The 23,901-nt window shown below is 38.8% G+C and overlaps 1 protein-coding gene across 1 annotated transcript; it reads right to left on the bottom strand.

Annotated features, from left to right (window-relative positions):
- Positions 1-1,441: 1,441 nt before the first annotated feature.
- ywhag1 (3-monooxygenase/tryptophan 5-monooxygenase activation protein, gamma polypeptide 1) lies at positions 1,442-23,699 on the bottom strand. The gene is made up of 2 exons (XM_051668131.1): positions 23,486-23,699; positions 1,442-4,229 (listed from the first exon to the last, which is right to left on the bottom strand). The coding sequence occupies exons 1-2, from the start codon at positions 23,570-23,572 to the stop codon at positions 3,573-3,575; spliced, it is 744 nt and encodes a 247-aa protein (XP_051524091.1). The 5' UTR covers positions 23,573-23,699; the 3' UTR covers positions 1,442-3,572.
- Between the last annotated feature and the right edge of the window lie 202 nt (positions 23,700-23,901).

Genomic DNA, 23,901 nt, shown 5'->3' with positions numbered 1-23,901 from the left:
TATAAGATAGTGTATACATTTATACTTGTTTGGATTGAGTACAAAAGTAGAATTTACTTAATATTTTCAAGTTCACACTTTAACTTAAGCTATTCAGTTGTAAAGATGACTAACAATCATGAATAATAATTACTTATAAGATAGTGTATACATTTATACTTGTTTGGATTGAGTACAAAAGTAGAATTTACTTAATATTTTCAAGTTCACTCTTAAACTAACTTAAGCTATTCAGTGTAGAATGTGCTTAAACCTTTCTGCTATATTTACTTCACCACAAAATACATTTTTTCAGTATTAAATTTTTTTTTTATCTCCCCCTTTGCGTTTTGTTAAAGTATGAAACCATGACGTATTTATGTGTGCACCAGTCATTTTTGCCTCTCAGCATTTTCTAGCAGGTCAAAATTCAAAAAGACATAAACATATGATTATATAATCCTTAGAATTGTGTAATTTCTGTTGACAAACGAAACTACAAAAATAACAACAATTATATGAAGAATTTGGCTTTACCATAATGTACTTTAAACTAATGCCAAACTGTTGGCACTAACTGTGTGGTGGATGCTAGCTTTAAGCAAAGCTTTAGTAGTGACAGCCCTCAGCTATCTAGGGGATGACACAGGATGGCACAGATTGGGAGGGGAAACGAGGGCTCAAACAGTGTGTTTCTATACCAGTTAGTGGTTTCAGATGTCACTATCTTCACTAAGTGGTTAAGGCTCTGGGTTACTGACCAGAAGGTTGGGGGTTCAAGCCCCAACACTGCCAAGATGCCACTGCTGGGCCCTTGAGCAAGGCCCTTGACCCTATCTGCTCCAGGGGCGCCATATCATGGCTGACCCTGCACTCTGACCGCAGCTTAGCTGGGATTTGTGAAAAAAAAGGAATTTCACTGTATATATGAAAAAATGTATAATGTGTGACAATAATAAAGGCTTTCTTCTTTCTTTTTACTTGAAATTAATAATAGTTACATCCACCACTGTAGTTCCTCGAACTCTCCAGCAGAGGTCATCCTCGCCTGAGTATTGACACAGACTTTGATTCCTATCACGTTGCTCTTTATGGTGCTCATTTATGTATATATATAATTGGTGCTTTCCTTGCTCTGTGCGAAGTCTTGTTATTCTGTGGATTACAACTCTGAGTGTTACACTCTGTTTCATGTTTGCCTGCTTATGAACTCTTGCCTGTTATTTGGATTATTGTCCCTGCTTGCTGTATTGGATTGTTTGGCTGTTTCTCTGATTGAATTACCCTTTATGCCTGTCATTGTGTGTTCTGTCATTATGGATCCCAATCCCTCTGTCTCCTCACCTGCTTTACAAATGATCATTAATAAGAGACATCATTCAGTTTGATACTACTAGCATTGTAAAAATGGCACATTTCCTGATGATGTCAACTGGACATGATTCACAATAGACAACAGCACTGAAATGGTGGTTAGAAGAGCACAGTCATGTTTTTATTTTTTAATTATCATTATTATTACCATTCTGTTTCTTTTGTGCAATCGCTACATGACTCACATTTAAGATACCAGTAGACAAGGCGAAAGAAAGAAAATATAAATGATAAGAATAGGGTCCATGAGTGAGTGAATTCCTTACAGAAACACATTCTGAGGAAACAAACAAACATTGATATTACAGCAATTCTTAAATATCTTACAGCAGAACTTGACAGAAGAAAGCACAGAAAGGAAAGTCATTTCAAGAACAACATTAATTGTTTCACAAAGTAATTATAATTCACTGTGACAAAACATCAGACATTAAGGTTTGAAGCACTGGTGTTTTTTATTTTATTTTTTTCTCCCCCGTTTTGTTTATTAAAAACCAAATACAAGAACCGCATGTCACTTTAGCAACATCCATTACAGATTAATTAATGGTAAACACACACTGTTTTGGTATAGCATACTTCAGCAAGAAAAAAATATACGTAAAAATCATAAACAATCCAATACAAAGTAATAAATAGAAAATAATTAGATCCAATTCTAGTCATTTCTTGTTCATATGAATACATAACATCTACAGTTTTTAAAGTTAATAAAGTCAAGCTATGGTATATAAATACATCACCAGCATGCACAATATTGTATTATCAAGAATATTGGAGCTGTAATCGTCCTACACTGAGAAACAGTATAATAGGCAAGTGCATTTCATGAAAATTAAATAATAATAATAAACAATTTAAAAAACGAAACTGAACAAAAATTAACCACAAATCTCTTCATGTCTCGTTTTACATTGCCAGAAAATCTCTTTCTGCCGAAACAACTGAACTAACTAAATAAAAAAAGTACCTGTAAATCAAGGGCGTAGATTTGGCTTGAAATTTGGGGGGGTTGCAACATGAAGCATTTACATGTTTCCATTGATCATGGTATAAATATTGGGGGGGGAGGGCGGTACTTGCTTGTTTTGATTATTTGGGGTGGGGTGGGGTGAGGTGGGGGGGGGGTTACCTCCCCCCATCCCCCTAGAATCTACACCTCTGCCAGTAGTGTACTGTTATTAGGCATTTCTTTTAGAGTAATATTTGTTTCTGCAAAGCATCCGGATTTTATCGTTATTTTTAAATCTAAAGTTTTGCCTTTACCTTCATTTAATTATTGAATTGATTTACTCTATTTAATTTAATTTATCTATTTCAATGTGGGTCAGGCTTGACTTACTTTTTGAAAAAAATATCTATAATAATAATAATAATAACAATAGTTATTTTATTGAGAGGAAATAATCGATTTTTGCTTTGGGTTGAAAATCACAGGAAATTACGTATAGTCGCACACATAATCAACATAACTGTAATACAGTAGTCCGGTGTACTTTCAAGGTGAGATGCACACTAACAATGTGTATTTTAAATAACCAGTTTGACATAAATGACTTTCTAACAGTAGTGAGTGCAATTGAGAATCCCTATATGTATATCAGAGACAAAAACAAAACCGTTCACTCCCAGTGCAGCCTATATGCAAATTCCTACTTCTGCGAGGCGGTAACATTCAAGTTTTCACTTAAAATATTATTTTAGTGATTTATTTTTTTCCTCAAACCCCAATATTTCACCCTTGACGGTTTGAAATACTCCGCACAATGTCAATTAATATAAGCAGCTCCACTTCGTAGTTCACTGCAAGAACAGTCCTTATGCCAGTGTGTGGGTGTAACGAAACCCTGCAGCCATTTACAACTGCTGACTGACTGACAAGCCTTTTCCTTAAAGTGTTCGAATAAATGTCATTGCGACAACCAAGAAGGAGACGTTTATTTTTTTCCTTTTAAGCTAATTCCTTTTTTATTTCAGAGACATACAATTCTTTTTAAACTAGCATATTGATCAGTTTCTCTCAATATTAATTTAGTTTCTTGTGGAAAAAACAAAGAAAACTGCGCTGCTTTACTATCAGCAAACGTGGCTGACGTATTTCCACCATGCCCCCTTAAGTGAAATTTTCATTTAACTTATTTTATGTTTTCTTTTTCTAGTTGTGTGAGCACGCGTTTTAGAGAAAGAGGGTCTCAAAGATCTTCTCTTTTCTTCTCGGTTTAATTGTTGCCTTCACCTCCTTCGTCATCTTGTTGATCGCTTGTCCAGAGCGTCAAGTTGTCTCGCAGAAGCTGCATGATGAGGGTGGAGTCTTTGTAGGAGTCCTCATTCAGGGTGTCCAATTCGGCGATTGCGTCGTCGAAAGCCGCCTTGGCTAGATGGCAGGCCTGCTCTGGTGCATTCTGGATCTCGTAGTAGAAGACAGAGTAATTGAGCGCCAGACCCAGACGGATAGGATGCGTAGGCTGCATGTGCTCTTTGCTGATCTCGTGGGCTTCGCTGTAGGACTTCTCAGAAGACTCCACCACTGCGGCTTTCTTTTCACCCGTGGCCACCTCCGCCAGGTAACGGTAGTAGTCGCCCTTCATCTTCAGGTAGAAAACTTTGCTCTCGTGCTGGGTGTCGCTGCAGTTCTTAATCAGGAAGTTATCAAGGAGGTTGAGAACATCTTGGCACACAGCCTCTAGCTCCTTCTCGATTTTCTCACGGTAGACACGAACCATCTCAATCTTTTTCTCGTTGCCATCGGCAGAGGTCTTCTGCTCGATGCTGGAGATGACCCGCCAGGATGAACGACGTGCTCCCACCACGTTCTTGTAGGCCACAGAGAGCAGGTTCCTCTCCTCATTGGAAAGGGCTTCGTTCAGCTCTGTTACCTAGGAGACAAGGAGGAGGTCGAAGGGTTCATTTATGTGCTGCTGTGTTTCACTGATACTCAACTACAGTCTTATTCTTCAAGACTTAAACTACTGTTGTACTACCATTCCTGCAACTGTGAGCAGTAAATTGTGATTTACTTCATGTTTTCAGTCAAAGCCTTTAGTTGTGTTGTGTCCTACTCATTTAATCCTTAAAATCCTTTTGGATAAAAGCATCTGCCAAATGAATAAATGTAAATGTAAATGTAAAAAACACTCTAGAACAGAATCTAGAACATTATTTTCACACTGAAATTTGGCTGTCAAACACATACTGAGCTACACATAACACATAATCTACACATAAGCTGCACATACATATTTTCTAAGGCACTTAGTGAGACTAAATAGATACACAACTTTATAATTTCAGTGGCACACACAGATGACAACAGTCATATCATACTGTTCATGTGTTAAACTTGCTATAGTTTACTTCCACGTTGCTTCTTTATCAAATAACAATGTCAAATGTAAATCATGACAATCACTGACACAAAAGTGCCACCAGAAATAACATGTATAATATGTGTACATGCATTTGAAATACTGATAAATTACCATTGTTATTTCATTGTTGCACAGAAAATCAACAAAGAAATAGATATGCCGTGATGTAAACTCTTAATGATTAAAATGATTAATAACTATTAATCACATTGTTTTTTTGTAGTTAATCCCGATTAATCACAGATTTTGAAAGTGCTGAAATTTGACACTATATATACTTCTTTTCCTGTCAAAATGTATTTATTTCCATCTTAGGAAAAACAATATGTAGCAATATAATGCTTTATTTACATTTTCCAAACAAAGCCTTCTGCAGTATAAAGATAGAAATGTACTAAAATATCACCAATTCAAGTAAAATTAAACGTTTCCCAAAGTCTAAGTGGGAGTTTGACTAATTGAAAGAACTAGTTCCCACATAGTTTTCATATTCACCGCAATAGGCATTAAATCTCTTAAACTCTTAAACATCCTCCACAATGTTAATCTGCCAGTTGACCGTGGCTATCCGCTTTGTTACAGCAATCGTGAAGCTGCGCTCATGATTCGCATGCTATCAACGCCAGCATCAAGCGCCACTTTGAACTCCACATGAAAAGCGCTTGCAGACAAAAACATCTCATTTTGCGTTTTAGTGATAGTTAGGACTTGCCGTGCTTCTGTGGTAATTCAAATTCGCCTTACATATGCTAAAAAACACTTGATTTCTATCACAAGTCCCATCTGGGCTTGTTTTGTACATCAAATAGCACTAAGAGCTCCTTTCTCCATGTTATCACTGACAGGGAAGCGCTGTCAGAGATTCTTTTATTTACTGAGATAACAACCTCCGCGGCTCTATCATAGGACAGAGCGTAACAGTCAACTAGCATGTTACAAAAGTACCGCTCATTGAATGTCTATGGTGGTGGGTGAGAAGAGTCCCCTGTTCAGTATGTAAAGCCCTTTGAGTGTAGTGTCAGAAAAGCGCTATAAAAATATAACATTCATTCATTCATATGGGAACGCTGCGTTATGCTATTTTCTGCTGTTGTGTGTGGGTGCTTCTCAATCGGAAGGTTGCAGCCTAGTTATGCTGTGTGCTTCCTAGACCAGTCCTTCTGAGGCTGAAGGCTAGACTCCTCCTCAGCATTCAGTGCTAGAATGAGATGTCTAGTAAGAGCACATGTCAAACCATATGCTTAGAACCATGTGATATTTTACTTTGTTTAGAAAACCCATATACTTAACACCCCTGGAGTCGCGAGTTCGAATCCAGGGCGTGCTGAGTGACTCCAGCTAGGTCTCCCAAGCAACCAAATTGGCCCGGTTGCTAGGGAGGGTAGAGTCACATGGGGTAACCTCCTCGTGGTCGCTATAATGTGGTTCTCACTCTCGGTGGGGTGCGTGGTGAGTTGTGTGTGGATGCCGCGGAGAATAGCGTGAAGCCTCCACACGCGCTATGTCTCCGCGGTAACGCGCTCAACAAGCCACGTGATAAGATGCACGGGTTGACAGTCTCAGACACGGAGGCAACTGAGATTCATCCTCCGCCACCCGGATTGAGGCGAGTCACTACACCACCACGAGTACTTAGAGCGCATTGGGAATTGGGAATTCCAAATTGGGGAGAAAATCAACAAAAAAGAAAACCCATATACTTCAGAAAACGAGAAGTATGTCCTTAATAAAAATATTTATTCACAAAGCTAGAGTCACTCAAAAAAAGCCAACACTGCAACACTGATCTTAGAATTTATTTTGAAACCCTTTCAAATATGAAAATGCAGAACCATAGACTTGTAAAAACTAGAAAACTTTTAAAGCTTTTCAGATTGATGTACTTTCTCTTTTACTTATTTTTTGTGCTTTGTATCTTATAATTTGTTGTATTGTCTAAACTACTTGCCCTTTTTATTTTTCTACATATTGTCATTGCTGCAAATGCAAATAAATACTTGAAGAAAAAAAGTGCTCATGGCTGCGTCCAAGGGTGTTGATTCCAGAGGGTATGGGGAAGGTCCCCCCACCCCTTCCAATAATCAAAACAACCAAGTACAACCCCCCCCCCAGTGTTCAAGCCCAATATACGCCCTTGGCTGCATCATAAAAGTTTCCACCTCCACAGCCACGTGGCTCGAATTGGTGATTGAAGGGCACAAAGGATGTACTTGGTGTGTCCTCCAAAATATGGCAAACGAAGGCTGCGAAACGAGGCTGCCTTCCAAGGGTCCTCACAATTGAGACGGCTTTCGACAGCGCTTGATGACGTGGCAGCCTAGATATCCACCCTAACTAGGCTGCAGCCTTCCCTTTGAGAAGCACCCTGTGTGTGTTTGTGGTGTGTGCATCAGTGTAATGACTCCAGGTGGACCCATTACAAAGGTTCCGCCCTTCACACAAGTGTGTATGCTGTATTAACGGTAATTGCATTCATCGTGATTAAGAAAAATTAATGCGTTACATTTTTTTAATTAATCGCATGCGTTAACACGTTAATTCTGACAGCTCTAATATATACAGTATATATATATATATATATATATATATATATATATATATATATATATATATATATATATATATATAAATAATCATAAAAATACAATTTGTTAAAGTCCAAAAATATATATATATATTTATAACAGAGAGATTGAGGAATACTAAAGAGGTATGGGCACAACCAGGGACTAAAACAAAATGTTTTTCATTTCAGTTCGTTCTGAGCAAAAACTGTATTTTTTCATTCTGGTTCAGAAGTTCCGCAGCCTCCTTTCCAAATGGTAACCGGTTAGAACAAAATAAAAGAAAGGCTAATAACGTTCTTTTTAAAATGACAGTACTCTGCGCTAAGGGGTGAGTGAAATACCAACTGCTGTGTTGCCAGATCTCGCAAGAGAAACAAACTGACCTGGTCTGGAAAAACAAGCCCAAAATAAGCCACTTGCCTCACCAAATAAGCGAAAATAAGCAATTACTTATTTTCCTGTGTGATGAATTGATCAGCATAGAAATCATAACAAGCAGTTAATTAACATTTAAGTATAATTTAATAAACATATCTGCTTTTCAGTCAAAACCCAAATCTTTATTAATGCATCATATCTAACAATAATTCAGTGAAGACTTGGAAACAACTGAGAACTATACATCTAATAATGTTTTCCTTGTATCTGTATTAGCCATGCATGTATATGTAGTCATTATACATAGTTGTTAAAAAGATCTTCATTCACAGAATGCAACATCCACAACGGGCAATAAAGAAATGTGTGATGCAGCAGTTTCCTTCAGGATCAAAGCACATGTTTCATTTTTTTCAGGCAACATGAAGTGGTGAAGTTCCAAAAATGTACTGTGATAAACCCTTTGTCCTTTGGTTTAATTAAAAAATTAGCAGAACAAAATTAACCAGTTATAACTGGTTACCAGCATTTAAAAATAACATAAAATCACTTTGTTCCGGTTTTCAGTTACGATCTGCTAAAAATTCCGTTTGTTTTCGTTTTTCGTTCCTTGAACCGTTTTTAGTCCCTGGGCACAACTACAAAAAAAATTGATGAGGTACAGAGGGTGGAATGAGGTCCTGGGTCACTAAAGACCCGAGGTACGCGTTTAAGTGTTAATGCCATTTAAGCTTTTCCATGGACTTTAAGGATGTAATGTAGACATGCATCACCTACCCTTATATCAACTACATTTACCGTCCTCTGATACTATCTGATCCTTTGTCCAAAACAACCTAGTTTGAGCAGACAAGCTTCAATTGCATTTAGGCAGAACTGAAATTGTGGTACAAACCAAAGCGTGTCTTATTTTACAAAATTAGCTTGTTTTCTTCACATACTCCAGCAACTGAAATGAAGGAGAAACTGAGTTGCACTGCAGTGTGCATTTGATGACGTCTGCTGAAAGCATTGCTGAGTTTGCTGGCAAACCTAAAAGCACACTAACCCAGCAGTTACTGCTTCAACCTCATTTTCAGAGCTGTTTATGCAGCACTTGGGCATTAGGGTCACTTATAATCCTCCTTCGTTTGCAGTGCCCACTGATGAAAACTGAAAGGCGGACAAATGTCTTTGTGCACTACCTTATTATTGTGGTCCAAAATAACTGAATTTGCTGCGACTTTTCTAAAAATAAATTACTCTTTTGTGTTTTTTTGCTATGAAAACTTACAAATAAAACCACAAATGAGGAGAAAATAATGATGGGGACGCAATATGTTTAATTAAAGGTGCTGTTAGCGATTTTAGCCATTCTACCTTCCACAAGACTGAGCCGTTGATTTAGCCACACCCCCTCACACCGATACCAGAGATATTCTATACAGAGATATCAACCTCCGCGCTTTCACCATTGTAGAGACTGTAACGGTCCACTTGGATCACGTGAGTCTTCTCTAGCCAATCATATAACAGCTGACATCAATAGACCGCGTTCAGAGTTTTACAGTTTTTTTTTGTTTGTTTTCGTTGCACTTAAAATGTATTTAAGTCTAATTGAATTGTTGAATCCTAAAAGCCAAAAAAAAAAAAAAAAAAAATGTATCTATTAATTTTTGTATTTATTAGATAATATACAGTATTGTACAAAATATATCATATTTTCATACTAAACACTTATTTTAATTCATCGATGCATTGTTTGCGAGCTGGAGACAGTAAATAAATGAATCTCTGTAGGCTGGTGTTAATGCCGTAAATGAGTCCTACCTGTCGCTTTATTCTCCACTCCGACATCTCTTATAAAACAGCAATTTTATCGTAGTAAACTCCAACATAGTTCATCTCAACAGGATTGTTTAGTGTTAAACATGTTGAAGATTAGCAGACAGGCGGTCAATTCAATAAGTGATGAGCTGTTTCCTCACAAAAGCAGTTTTTTCAGCACGCTGAAGCATCTCCTCCATAGACATCCATTCAAAAAAATGGCATCTTGTCTCCTCGCCAGTGCTTTATGCGTCTTGATGCTAACCTTCTAGGCTCCATTTTAGAATGGCTGTGACCGATACCATTGAAACCGACACAAAGCATGTTCCCACGGTTGTCAAACACAACAGTAGCGAAATAGCGCCCTCAACTGACAAATTATAAATCAGAATATGGCATTAAGCCTCAATAGCCACATTTCCACTATTGGGCAAAATGATGGCATGCTAGTGCGTGCCAGGGCCAGCTGTGTTCCCACTGTCACTTCCGCGGCTTCATCGTGCCTCCTCGGGGCTTTCTCTGTGCCAACGGCCAATGGCCTTTGACCCGCCGATTACCTTTGGGACAAAAAAGGCCAGCCGGGGATTGAGGTGTGTTCAATGTCAAAGGCGGAGATCGATTTTGGTCTTGCATCGAGGTCCGAGGCTATTGGCCCCGATTGGCCAGTTGATAGCGCTGGCTCGCACTGGCCCAATAGTGGAAAATGATCGACAGGCAGAAAGTGTCAGAGACCGCAGTCCACAGACACATTTTTGTTTGCTGCTTACAGAGTCTAGAGCTGTCACAGAGACCGGTGAGGTATCTCAGGACACTTATTTCAGTGATATCTTTCAGGAGGTAGGACATTTTTTTGCATACCTTTCCAAGAAAAAATCACTTACAGCTCCTTCAAATACAAATATGGAGTAATAACAACAATAACAATAATAATACTAAAACTTCCACAGTTTTTAAATGTAGTTTTTAGTAAAGACAATGATATTGGAAAGATGGTCGACAATCCAAACCACATTTAAATGAATCTGTATTTAGGCAAAATTGAGTTATGACCGAAATCTTGTCTCTTATAATCTGTGTTAGATGGGTTTGGCTGAACTATACCCTGATTCAGATAAAAAAAGTGGCTGTACATTTGGCTGGACAATCCCAAAAATAAATAAATAACTTTAATTGTCAATGTTGGATAAAGATAGGCTACTGAATTTTACCTGTGTGGAGCAGAATTGGCAACAAAAGAACTAAATCTTCTACCGTCTACCAATCCTACCACTTTAAGATGCATCTATAATATTATAATATCATTTATCATCATCAGAAAACATAAACAGATACCAAATGACAACGTTCTGTACATTGCTTAATGTCACAGTTAAGCAAGAATGGAGGGCCATTTTCCATGTTGAGTGATTTTTGACAGGTTGCTGAGATGCAGCTCGGAAACGACGCTACATGACATTCTCATGTACACAGTTAAACAGCCATCTCGTCTCTTAACAGATTGATCAGTGAATTTGAACGTATGCATTTACACAAACATTTGCTATATGAAATATAGCAACCTGGTCTTATCCAGACAGACAGCGGGTAAGTAAAGTGCAAACTTCCTTCACCATAGAAACACGGTAATTGTCTTTGTTTGGACCCAATCAGCTATCTATGCTGATGCCATGGCAACAGCAGTGATGCCCACTGATCATGCCAATTGAGGTGTAGAAAAAGTGCAGAAGTGTGAGAAAGGCTGTAATGTTTGTGTGTGTGCGTGTGAGAGAGAGAGAGAGAGAGAGAGACAGAGAGAGAGAGAGTGGGTAGATGCTTATATGGCAATGCACTGTAAATATAAGGGCAAGTACATAACAGACTATAAAGTCTGGACCTCCAAGACTTATGGATAAATTATGGACAAAGTTTTCCTCCTGTGCAGTATATGTTCTGTTCTGTTCGAATGATGATTGCTAAATAAAAAATGGCATTGTTTACCTTCAGAGATTCCTTAAGATCACTTAAATCATTAAGAGCCCAATGAAAGGAAAACAATATCTGTTATGGAGTAGGAAACCAACATTTTCACAACCACAGTCCTCAGTAAAGTGGTCTACTCATGGATACAGTCTTATAATAAGTAACTAGTTCTAATAAGTCCACATAACTAGTCCTAATAAGGTGTTAATTAAATTAAGTTTTATTCAAAAGGTTCCAGATGCATAGACGATATAAAAATCACTCAGAGTACTCAGATACTTTAGATACCTACAAGTTGAAGTCAGTAGTTTACATACACTTTAGCCAAATACATTTAAACTCAGTTTTTCACAATTCCTGACATTTAATCGTAGAAAACATTCCCTGTCTTAGGTCAATTAGGATCACTACTTTATTTTAAGAATGTGAAATGTCAGAATAATAGTAGAGAGAATGATTTATTTCAGCTTTTATTTCTTTCATCATATTCCCAGTGGGTCAGAAGTTTACATACACTTTGTTAGTATTTGGTAGCATTGCCTTTAAATTGTTTAACTTGGGTCAAACATTTTGGGTAGCCTTCCACAATCTTCTCACAATAAGTTGCTGGAATTTTGACCCATTCCTCCAGACAGAACTGGTGTAACTGAGTCAGGATTGTAGGCCTCCTTGCTCGCACACGCTATTTCAGTTCTGCCCACAAATCAGATTGAGGTCAGGGCTTTGTGATGATCACTCCAATACCTTGACTTTGTTGTCCTTAAGCCATTTTGCCACAACTTTGGAGGTATGCTTGGGGTCATTGTCCATTTGGAAGACCCATTTACGACCGAGCTTTAACTTCCTGGCTGATGTCTTGAGATGTTGCTTCAATATATCCACATAATTTTCCTTCCTCATGATGCCATCTATTTTGTGAAGTGCACCAGTCCCTCCTGCAGCAAAGCACCCCCACAACATGATGCTGTCACCCCCATGCTTCTTGGTTGGGATGGTGTTCTTTGGCTTGCAAGCCTCACCCTTTTTCCTCCAAACATAACGATGGTCATTATGGCCAAACAGTTCAATATTTGTTTCATTAGACCAGAGGACATTTCTCCAAAAAGTAAGATCTTTGTCCCCATGTGCACTTGCAAACTGTAGTCTGGATTTTTTATGGTGGTTTTGGAGCAGTGGCTTCTTCCTTGCTGAGCAGCCTTTCAGGTTATGTCGATATAGGACTTGTTTTACTGTGGATATAGATACTTGTCTACCTGTTTCCTCCAGCATCTTCAAATGATCCTTTGCTGTTGTTCTGGGATTGATTTGCACTTTTCACACCAAACTACGTTCATCTCTAGGAGACAAAATGCGTCTCCTTCCTGAGCGGTATGATAGCTGCGTGGTCCCATTGCATTTATACTTGCGTACTATTGTTTGTACAGACGAACGTGGTACCTTCAGGCATTTGGAAATTGCTCCCAAGGATGAACCAGACTTGTGGAGGTCCACAATTTTTTTTCTGAGGTCTTGGCTGATTTCATGATTCACATCAGAGTGTCAACATTAGTGTCAAGCACCATGTTGAACTCCACATGAAAAGCGCTTGCAGACAAAAACATCTCATTCGGAGTTTTGGTGACAGTTAAAGGTGCTATATCTAAGATTGACAACAAGCATTTGAAATGGGTACTGCAGTCCAAATTCAAATATTGGAGATTTGTCTGCCCCGCCCGAGACTCAATGCTCATGCAGGTTGCCAGAATGTTGACACGCATATTAACCAACTCAGCATCCGTTTTTAAGGATTTCTGGGCTTTAAGCTGTCTCCATCTTCCAAAGGCATCTCCAATATTTATCCTTGTTTTACTACACCTCTGGTCATGGTGGTTTTTAGATGGACAGTGAGGCTTTTTAGGTCGGGTGGAATCTGTTATCTCTGATCCAGTTTGTTTGCTGGCTTCCATGGCTGCAGCACGCAGTGTTGTTTGCCTGCAAACTTGTTCAAATCTGGCAACCCGGCGGTGTCAAAATACTATTGGTGATTGGGCAGTGGGTGGGATCACACAGGCCAAAACATACATAGAAATTCTGGCCTGGAATGGAAACTTCAAAGTAGAATATATTGGCTGTAGCATTGTTATCAGAGAAGCCAGTACTTCAACTTAGCATGTTTCCTAATGCTCTAATGACATATTATGGTCATTTTATAATTTAGTACAGTAAAAATATTACATAAAGCACCTTTAAGACTTGGCGTGCTTCTTTGGTAATTAAAATGCACCTTGCATCGGCTGAAAAATACCTGTCCCATCTAAGCTTGTTTTGTACATCAAATAGCATTAGGAGGTCCTTTCTCCATCATTTTATCATGGAAGCACTATTCTGTATGTGTGGGCAGAGATTTTTTTATTTACTGTGATAAGAACCTCCTCTATCATAGGAGAGAGCATAATGGTCAACTAGCGTGTTACGACAGTACCACCCATAGAATGTCTATGGGACCGCCGCGTTATGCAATTTTATGCTAAGCTTGGTGGCTCCCCTTGGAAGAAGGGCTCTGGTGTGTGTTGTGGTAAGTGTGTCAGTGTAATGACTCCGGATGGACACATTACAAAGGTTCCACCCTTCCAACAAGTGTTTATGCTGGTTTATGTTGTATTAATGGTAAATGTGTTAATCGCGACTAAGAAAAATTAAATTATTAAACTTTTTTCATTAATCACATGCGTTAAAGCGATAAAGAGTGACAGCTCTAAAAAACCTGGCTAGTTATGACCTCATAACCTTAGAGTTTTTGTGAAACAAAAATTGACTATTTACATTCTTAATACACAATAGTAAACATCAAACTACTTTTACAAGGGCTTGTCAATTTTAAAGTAATTAATTGGCATGATGCTATGTCTATATACAGTAAATCATATACAAGCTAGCGTAAAGCATTTGATTATTAATGTGGTATGAAATCATATAATATTATGGCCTATAATAGTAATAATATGGCCTTATTATACAGATGCAATAAGCAGAATTGCAAAACAGTGCTGTAACACTGTGCAGTGATACACTGTAACTCTTGTAGTATGCAATTCTGTCAGTGCGTCCTTTGTAGTCACAGTAATCTCAGGGCACTTGGAGTTTGGTTTGCATCATAAATCCACCAGCTATTGCAGCAGCAAATATTTGTCGACTTTGAGCCCCAATTGTAGGTTATTATGACAAATGTAAAAGGGTGAAGACAATGAGAAAGAAGTGAGATGGCAAGAAATAAGAAGGTAAAAACAGGGTAGAGGAATATAACACAAATACGTTGTGAAGTATCATTTTGGAAGAAGGGAAACAAGACAGCACACCAACAGCATTTTATGGTGATCAAAGTCTACTTAACATGACTTCACAAAAACACTCTCTTCCACTCTCTCTTCCTTTAATAACCATTGGCAACTGAGCAATTCAGCCTCCCTCAGCCCTGCCTGAAAATTATTAGAACTAATGATGACATCATTGTGGTCATGACCGAGGAGACCAGAGTCGTTCCCTGAAAATCCATTGTAGAAACAATATATACTGTGCAACATAGATGTATTTGCATACATGGCTATCAGTGGGACATCAAAAGACTAATAACTCAAGAGTGGCAAGTGTCCCAAACAAGACAAAGGAATAACTAAGAAAAGGAAGTTATTTAGGCACAACACGAAGCAGGGTTAAGTAGTTTACATTTGCTGAGCAACATCACAACTTGCCACATTCATCTAGAATTCATTATGCACAAATATCAGCTATTTTACAACAGCTTAAAATGTGCTTCATCCAATCAGAATTGAGAGTTGCATATTATTTTATAATATTATTTTTACTGTTTTGAGTCCTCTGTTTTTAACTCAAGTGTTACATAATATGCAGCTAATTCATTGGTTATAATAATCAATAAAAAAATTTTTTGGTTTGAATGAGATTAACTACCTTTCATTTATGTATTCACTGGATTATATATATATATATATATATATATATAAAAGGTATTACCACATGATTATTTAAAACCATTGAATTTCCAGCAAAATTAATTATATTGTCATATATTATGTTATCGTGATATAAAATTACTCACACCAAGATATAATACTGCCCACCCCTCATTTTATGTATGCAGGATCATAAATACAGTACAACATCAATAACATGGCAATTCATTCATTTGATCTGTTTCTTGTGGTAACAAGCCCTATTTTAAGAGTGCTGTGCCTTAAGTGCAGCGCTATATGTTACGTCATACACACAAAGTCAGTGAGCATTGCTATAAAGTTTTGGTATTTTTATATTTAAGTCTAGGCGCAAGTGGGTTGGCGAAATCTCGTGTGCAAACGCTAATGGGCTGGGTCAAGTGCAATTTAATTCATTTGTGATGCTCTGCACTGGTTATTGCACTTTCTCCATCCTATTATATATTCCATTTCCTGTCGACTAACGTCAATATTAATGAAGACAGCCCATTCATAAGAATGTGATAGTGTAAACTGAGTTTAGACTTTGCGCTGAGAATAGATGTGGTACTCCAACGTCTCAGCGCAATTACCTATTGCTCAGGAAAATAGCAAATTGCACTTTGTGCCACTTCATTAACATATAATACACTCACAGTTTGCGTGCATTCACCCACAGATAGTGCAAACACTTCCACCTATGCCCACTTGCGCTTTGAGCTGACACGAAAATTGCGCTTAGAATTAGCACTCTCAAGATGCAGGTCATTGTGCATAGAGCTGCACCTAGTGCGGTCACAAAAATAGAGCCCCAAAGCTTTCTTAAGCATTTAAGCAAAATGAGCATAGTGATTAATTCTTCAAAATAAAAAAGAAACAAGATGAACACTACAGCGATTGGAACAACAAGACACTATTGTTTTTCTGTATGCCTGACTAGTGCTATGAAGCTATCATCACAAAGAGTCTCTGTTTTCTCCTACAACTCAGAAGTCTTTTAAAGGAACTTAGAATTCCTCTAGACATTATTCAATGTATAAGTAAAAACAGACTATTTAACTGAAACAATGTTGTGTGAGACTTTATTTTATCCAACAGGAATAGATTGGATTGTGAAATGTGGGCACTACATACCAGAATGGAGGCAGGTGTTTGAAGGGGAGAGGTTGAAAAATAAGAGGGAATCATGACATTGACTGAGAAGTGAAGTTGTTTCAGACATGGAGCAAGCTATTACCTTTTGATGAAATATTACAAAGACAAAAAAAAATATTTGCAATAATGTGCACAGATGCATCATGCACAACAAGACAATAAACTGTATTAAGAACGTACATAGATTCACTTTGGCAAAAGAAATCATATTTTATCAGAGTTGTAAGCTTGCAGTATAAATTGAATGCAATAACTTTAAAGGGCCGGGTACCACAAAAAAACCTTGCAGTAGAGCAGGGCTGCACAGTTTACCGGTACTAACGAAGTTTCGCAATACCAATAAAATTAAAATGGTACGAAATCAAATTGTTGCCATATTACAGTATGCTGTCATAAGCAAAATTATAGGAGATGTGACAGTTTTGAGATGAAATCAATGACAATTTGAAAATAAAATAAAAAAAGGGGACTTTACGCAGTTCTTTTATGCAGTCATTGTCTGTAAAAATCTGAGGCTTTTTATTTGTTGATTATAGTATTGATTTAGTATTGATACCGAGGTACCAGTGCTGGTATCGTACCAAAGCCAAAATGTTGGTATCGGAGCAACCCTACAGTAGACAGCAAATCTTTTTATTGCCTTGTCTTAGTCGACTGCATGCAAAACCATACACAAATCAGCATGATGACTGTAGTCTGATTCATGAAAAATTACTCTTTATGAGCCAGTTCTTTTAACGAATCACTCAAAAATTGCTGAGTGACTCCAGCCAAGTCTCCTTAGCAACCAAATTGGCCCAGTTGCTAGGGAGGGTAGAGTCACATGGGGTAACCTCCTCGTGGTCATGATTAGTGGTTCTCGCTCTCAGTGGGGCGTGTGGTAAGTTGTGCGTGGATCGCGGAGAGTAGCATGAGCCTCCACATGCTGTGAGTCTCCGCGGTGTCATGCACAACGAGTCACGTGATAAGATGCACGGATTGGCTGTTGTCCTCCGCCACCCGGATTGAGGTGAGTACCCGCGCCACCACAAGGACCTACTAAGTAGTAGGGAATTGGGCATTCCAAATTGGAGAATATCACTAAAATGACTGCTGCATTCTTCAGTAGACTAGATAACAATAAAGTTTTTCTTAATTGGTTATACATTTATATTTAAATAATGAGTAGTTAGAGGTTTGTGTTTCTTAACATGTAAAAGATTACCCCCATTTAGTTCCACACAGTGAGCTAGATATTCTAAATTAATTAAGAAAAAAACATCACTGGTATCGGATCGGGATTGGTATTGGCCGATACTGACAGTTCAAAGATCGGAATTGAATCGGGAGAGAAAAAGTGGTATAGGTGCATCCGTTCTATGTGGTTAAGACCCCATGCAGAATTTTGTCTCATCCTGTAGCCACCATTCACAGAGAGTATTACAGCAAATAAGTATTCATATACTACAGTATTCCTATTTCTATGATGCAGCCGGAGCAGGAAGCAAAAGGAGAATGGATAGATGTTGGTAAGAGTGTAGGATGGGTTGATGAGGATGTTTCAAGGGAGAAAGAGGGGTGATTCTTGCAGTAGCTCTTTGTTGTTATATAACTATAGAAAGACTGCAAAAAAAAAAATGTTTTTACAGCTGCAGCAGGCTTCTAAAAATAAAGTGCATAAAAGCTTTATAAGCATACGGTTATGAAAAAAACATGAGTTACTGTCTTAAAGCCATATCGATGGTGATGCCAGATGAAAGACAGTGGATGGAGGTGGATGTGGGAAGAACGATGTATGCATGACAGACACAGTATTCAGAGCATGGGCAGATAGAATAGTTCATAGATGCATGGGTTGTCATATGGAATTTCTTTGGAGTTTTATCACTTTTTAATGGAGTTTCATGAAATGGTACATTTTGAAGAGAACCAAAACTGGGTATACTATTTAGAATTATAGACCTTATTCACAGTAGCGCCATCCTTGATTTTTCGGTTACGGCGTAGTCTGGCGTGCACCTCTTCGAAAATGTAACTGCGCATCGCGTCGACGCAGACGTCAACAACTGTGATTGGTCCGCTGTGTTCCCAGAGACCGCCCCACAGCATGACAAGAAATTATCTGAGGTAGCGTCGCATTTTCTCAAAGATTATTTTATCCATATCCACTGATCAGTGGTCGTGTCACATTGTGTTTGGACCCGTTTCGGTTTTTGTGAGCATCTGCTGTTTTTATATTCTGTTTTATACGAACAAGCGAAAACGCAACAAGAGACACATCTGTTTACATCTAATAAACTTTTCTCAGGTCTTTTATTCTCTGTATATCAGGTATATGAGTGAAAAAATATTTGTCATATTCTGCTCGAGAACTGTATGATGTTTTGACTGTATGTTTGACTGTATGGTGTAAATAATCATATTTCATAAGTTATGAAAACGGATCACTTCTAATTTGTCTGCAGATTAAAAAAGCACCTGTTAAGAGTTGGTTATTTTGCCTAAATGCATAGTAAAGAGTTTACGCTTTAAAATGACACCCATTGTGTGTTGGTCAAGCAAGCAGTTATTGATTAATTTGATTAATTTTTTTCAGCACCAAGCGTCAAAGTATGCCACATTATTATGCCACATGATTGAGTCAAAAACAAGCATACAAGCCACTACATGGAGCATACGCCGTAGGTTCGACGCAGAAGTATAAACCGGCCTTTAAATCTCTTCAATGGCACGAACAGCATAAAGCTGTAAAAAGCTCCTAGATCACATCTGATTTTCCACAGCTCATGTTGTCTGGAGTTATCGGTCTACTGATTGTTTTTGAAAAGATGTTTTTTCAATGTTTTTTCCGTAAAACAATCCAAAAACACTTTAAACTGCAGCACAACCCATTGAAGAGACTACGTCTATCCCTCAAAGTCTCGTTGTCACTCCCATCAAAAATCAAAGCAAGTCAACATGAAATCAGAATTGACTTAATTTACTAAACTGAACTGTAAACCCAATCAAATTTTCTCATTTGCAGAAGGAATTTCAGCTGCATTTGTTTATTAGCATTATTTTTCTATCAACGAATTTGGACAAGTCTGATTACAATTTAAAATCACTGTTTAACCCACAACCTCTCAATATACACTCTGATTTATGTAAGCAGAAGGCTGTTTATTACATTTATAAATGTAGATATGGTTAATCCAATGCTTCAAAGCCATAACTACACTGTGACAGATTGGGCACAATGTGTCAGAACAAACGTATTACTATAATAAAAGTCTCTCATGCCGAAAGCCTAAATTGACACACACTTGTAGTTAAAATGGTCCTCAGATGGAGCAAGTAATAGTGACCGAATACTATAATAGTAGACTGGGAGCAGTGGTACAAGTTAATAGCACCATAAAAAGTGGTGGATTTAGTAGTATTTAGCAATGGAAGTAGTAATTTAGCACTAATACAGCAGTAATACAAGCAGTCTCATCATTATAAAAGTAGCTCGTTTTGTTCCATATTTTTATCAGGCCATGCTGCTAATGTGTGGTGAGCATTACTGCAGTGAAGAGGGTTTCCTCCCATAGTGAAAACTGAGAACACACCCTTAAGCTGCAGAGGGACCTTCCAACAAGATTTCCAGTCAGCTGAGGTACAAATAAATCCATCCTCCAGTATGTCTCAAAGAGAGAGATTATTATAAGTTGTCACTATACAGGAGTACGCCCAATAAATGACATAATATGTGAAACGTAAAAAGTTTTCTGCTCATGTGGGAACAAAATGAAGCTTAGCATGTGGCTAAATATTCAAGTTTTGGATCTGGGTGGAATAAAGTGATTTTTGATTGGCATTCAAAGACCAAAGTAGACTGAGTTAGACTCCGAATTATTCATTAATACAGACCAGACAAACGCTAAAGGTAGAACGATATATCGGTTTTACTGATTAATCAGTGCCGATTTGCTTTTTGGAACTATTGGTTACTGGCAAAAATGTGGATACTCTCCGATCATTTCATTTTTTCATCATTTTGGCATTTCAAAATAAGTGTGTTGGGCTTGTTTATACTTAAACATCCTGTGTTATGTACCAAATCTTCATTTCTTCTGGTTATTATTGGGATTTGGGTTGAAAAAAAAAATGCATCTGGAATTTTTATATTATAATTTTATAGTATAGAAAGAATAAGAATAATGTTTACTTTCTGTAACAGTAGCCAGCTGGTAGGTAGTTGTGCAGTGTGTAAAGCTCACTCCCCTGGCCTCAAGAGGTGCACTAGCGACTGACATTAGAGGCTGTAGCCTTTAGCCTCCTTGTTTGCACACAGTGGGTCAAGCAGGACCGGTTACAGTGGTGCCGTGACCCAGATGGGAGTGAGGTTTAGAGGAGTGAGTCTAACAGTTGGTAGTTGTGCAGTGTGTAAAGCTCACTCCCCTGGCCTTAAGTGGTGCACTAGCGACTGACATTAGAGGCTGTAGCCTTTAGCCTCCTTGTTTGCACACCCACCTCCCATGCAGGAGACCCCTGTTCAAATCCCGCTCACAGTGGATCAAGCAGGATCGGTTACAGTGGTGCCGTGACCCAGATGGGAGTGAGGATTAGAGGAGTGAGTCTAACAGTTGGTAGTTGTGCAGTGTGTAAAGCTCACTCCCCTGGCCTTAAGTGGTGCACTAGCGACTGACATTAGAGGCTGTAGCCTTTAGCCTCCTTGTTTGCACACCCGCCTCCCATGCAGGAGACCCCTGTTCAAATCCCGCTCACAGTGGATCAAGCAGGATCGGTTACAGTGGTGCCGTGACCCAGATGGGAGTGAGGATTAGAGGAGTGAGTCTAACAGTTGGTAGTTGTGCAGTGTGTAAAGCTCACTCCCCTGGCCTTAAGTGGTGCACTAACAACTCCTCCTCATTTGCATGCCCGCCTCCCATGCCAGAGACCCCGGTTCAAATCCCGCTCAGAGTGGGTCAAGCAGGACTGGTTACAGTGGTGCTGTAACCTAGATGGGAGTGAGGTTTAGAGGAGTGAGTCTAACAGTAGGTAGTTGTACAGTGTGTAAAGCTCACTTAAGTGGTGTACTAACAGCTCCTCCTCGTTAGCATGCCTGCCTCCCATGCCAGAGACCCTGGTTCAAATCCCACTTGGAATGGTGGTGTTGTGACCAGGATGGGAGTGAGGTTTAAAGGGGTGAGTGTAACAGTAGCCAGCTGGTAGGTAGTTGTGCAGTGTGTAAAGCTCACTCCCTTCACCTCAAGTTGTGCACTAGCAACTGGTATTAGAGGCTGTAGCCTTTAGCCTCTTCGTTAGCATGCCCGCCTCCCATGCTGTTCAAATCCCACTTCGAGTGAGCCCTGTTAAATTTCTATAAATACATTTTTAAACAATAGGCCGATTAATTGTTTATTGGCCTTTCCCACCACCTTAATTATCGTTATCAGCAAAATCCACTATCTGTCGACTTCTAAAAAAGCCACCTGTTTAGGAAAACAATGGAGGCCTGGCAGGGTCCAAATCATCGCATTTGCAATGTAGGACCCAATTTGTCAAGCTAATTGTCAGGGAATGAAAGTTGTTTGGTTGAAACCATTATATGAACAGCACTAATGGCAGACGGGTGTATCAGATGCACTGAGCAGCAATACACCTTATCATAACCCCTCAATAACAACTCATTTACCAGATGTCAAGAGGTAGCCTTGACGTGCCCAAAGAGATATCACAATCAGACTATGACGGAGCATTTTTCAATAATGGACTGCATCCAGTGAGATGCTAAATGAAACAATGCACTTTCCTCGTCATTAAATGGCTGGAGTTCTTCACCCTCAAGTCTCATTTCACTCAAAAATCAAAGAAACATGAAAGTATATTTTGCACTAGATAATTAAGCGTTTTTTTAAACAATAAAGATTGTTTGCATTGTAATGTATACTAGCATTTGTACCATGACAACCCCATATGTAGCCTAATGCAAAGCAAGGTTTGTATAGTAAATATTGCATTGTCAGGTTTTGGTTTAGACTGCATTTTCTTTATGCAAAATAGAAAATTGCATGGCTAGACTCATCTGGAATGCATAAAGGCAAGAGTACATACAGGAAAATGGCTAAAAGACCCAATTTGTGCACTTATATTGTTGGAAAATGGTTTAGTCAGATCATCATTGATACATAAAGCGCTTTTGTTCCAGAGATGATAGACAGGGAGAGTTTTGCAATTGTTTCCTATTGATTGAAGTCTGATGGATCGGGCGGAATGGTGCATTACGGGCACTGCACCTTGGCACACGTTGCGACACGCCTAGAAGGAGCGAACCTGCAAAACCGGGCGATCGAGAATACGAGCAAGTGCATGTGTCAATCCCACAGGCGATCGCTTTAATCCGGTTGTGGTCGTCTGGTCTCGGTTCGTTGCGACATGACAGCTGTATGTCTTTCATTAGTATTTCAAATATGGAAGCATAGAGACTGATGTCAGCGTTGAGCCTTCAGGAAATATTTGGCTTGTCTCGTTCTGATGCAAAAACAGCGCAACACCAATTGGGTTGATTTAGGGTCTGTACATCTTTAATACCCATATAACAATAACTGATAATGCTTATGAATAACGGCCCTGCTTTAATATGCGATGATTTGACATTCTTGCATGGGCAAAATTCTCATGCTCATGTGCACTGGAATGATTGAAGATGCCCGTTAATTGCGTGTCATATTCAATTACACTGTATAGACGCATTATTATTACGTCTGTTATTATTTTCAATAGCCTACATTGTTATAATTGTGGAAATAAAAAGTGTCTATCTATGCACATGTTGTCAGGTTCGTTCAGAGGGATTAAAGGAGGCACCGCCCCAAGATCAAACAGTCCGCAGTCACTGCCCGTTCTCCCGTTAATCTAAAAAAACGGTATTAACGCTAAACAAATTAGTGATAGATGTGCCGAATAATGCAAAAGTCGCACTTACCGATTTCATGGCACCTGCCATATCGTCATATCTCTCAGCCTGCTCAGCCAGTCTGGCTTTCTGAACCAGCTGCTCGCGGTCGACCATGTTTAAAGTCGCTTATATTTCAGATGTTTATAAGCGGTATTTGTGTATTTGTTATCTGAATAGTGCAACACGCGCGATCGCCTCTTGTCGCTGCAGCTGCTCACTGCTGTCTGTGTGTGCCGATGGATTTCACTGGATTGCGTCATCAGTGTGTGTGTGTGTGTGTGTGTGTGTGTGTGTGTGTGTGTGTGTGTGTGTGATGGGTGTCTAGATAGCTCAACAATCACTTGGCGAATCATCAATTTCAATTCTAAGGAGAACTGTTTGAATCTCTTGAAAACAAGTGTTGTTTCTCCTCTGGAAGAGAACCAGGAGAGGGGTGTCAGAAG

The sequence above is a fragment of the Myxocyprinus asiaticus genome, chromosome 3 (genome assembly GCF_019703515.2).
Source record: "Myxocyprinus asiaticus isolate MX2 ecotype Aquarium Trade chromosome 3, UBuf_Myxa_2, whole genome shotgun sequence".
Taxonomy (NCBI): Eukaryota; Metazoa; Chordata; class Actinopteri; order Cypriniformes; family Catostomidae; genus Myxocyprinus; species Myxocyprinus asiaticus.
The sequence above is the reverse complement of the archived record's forward strand: the minus strand, read 5'-3'. Positions and strand labels throughout refer to the sequence as shown.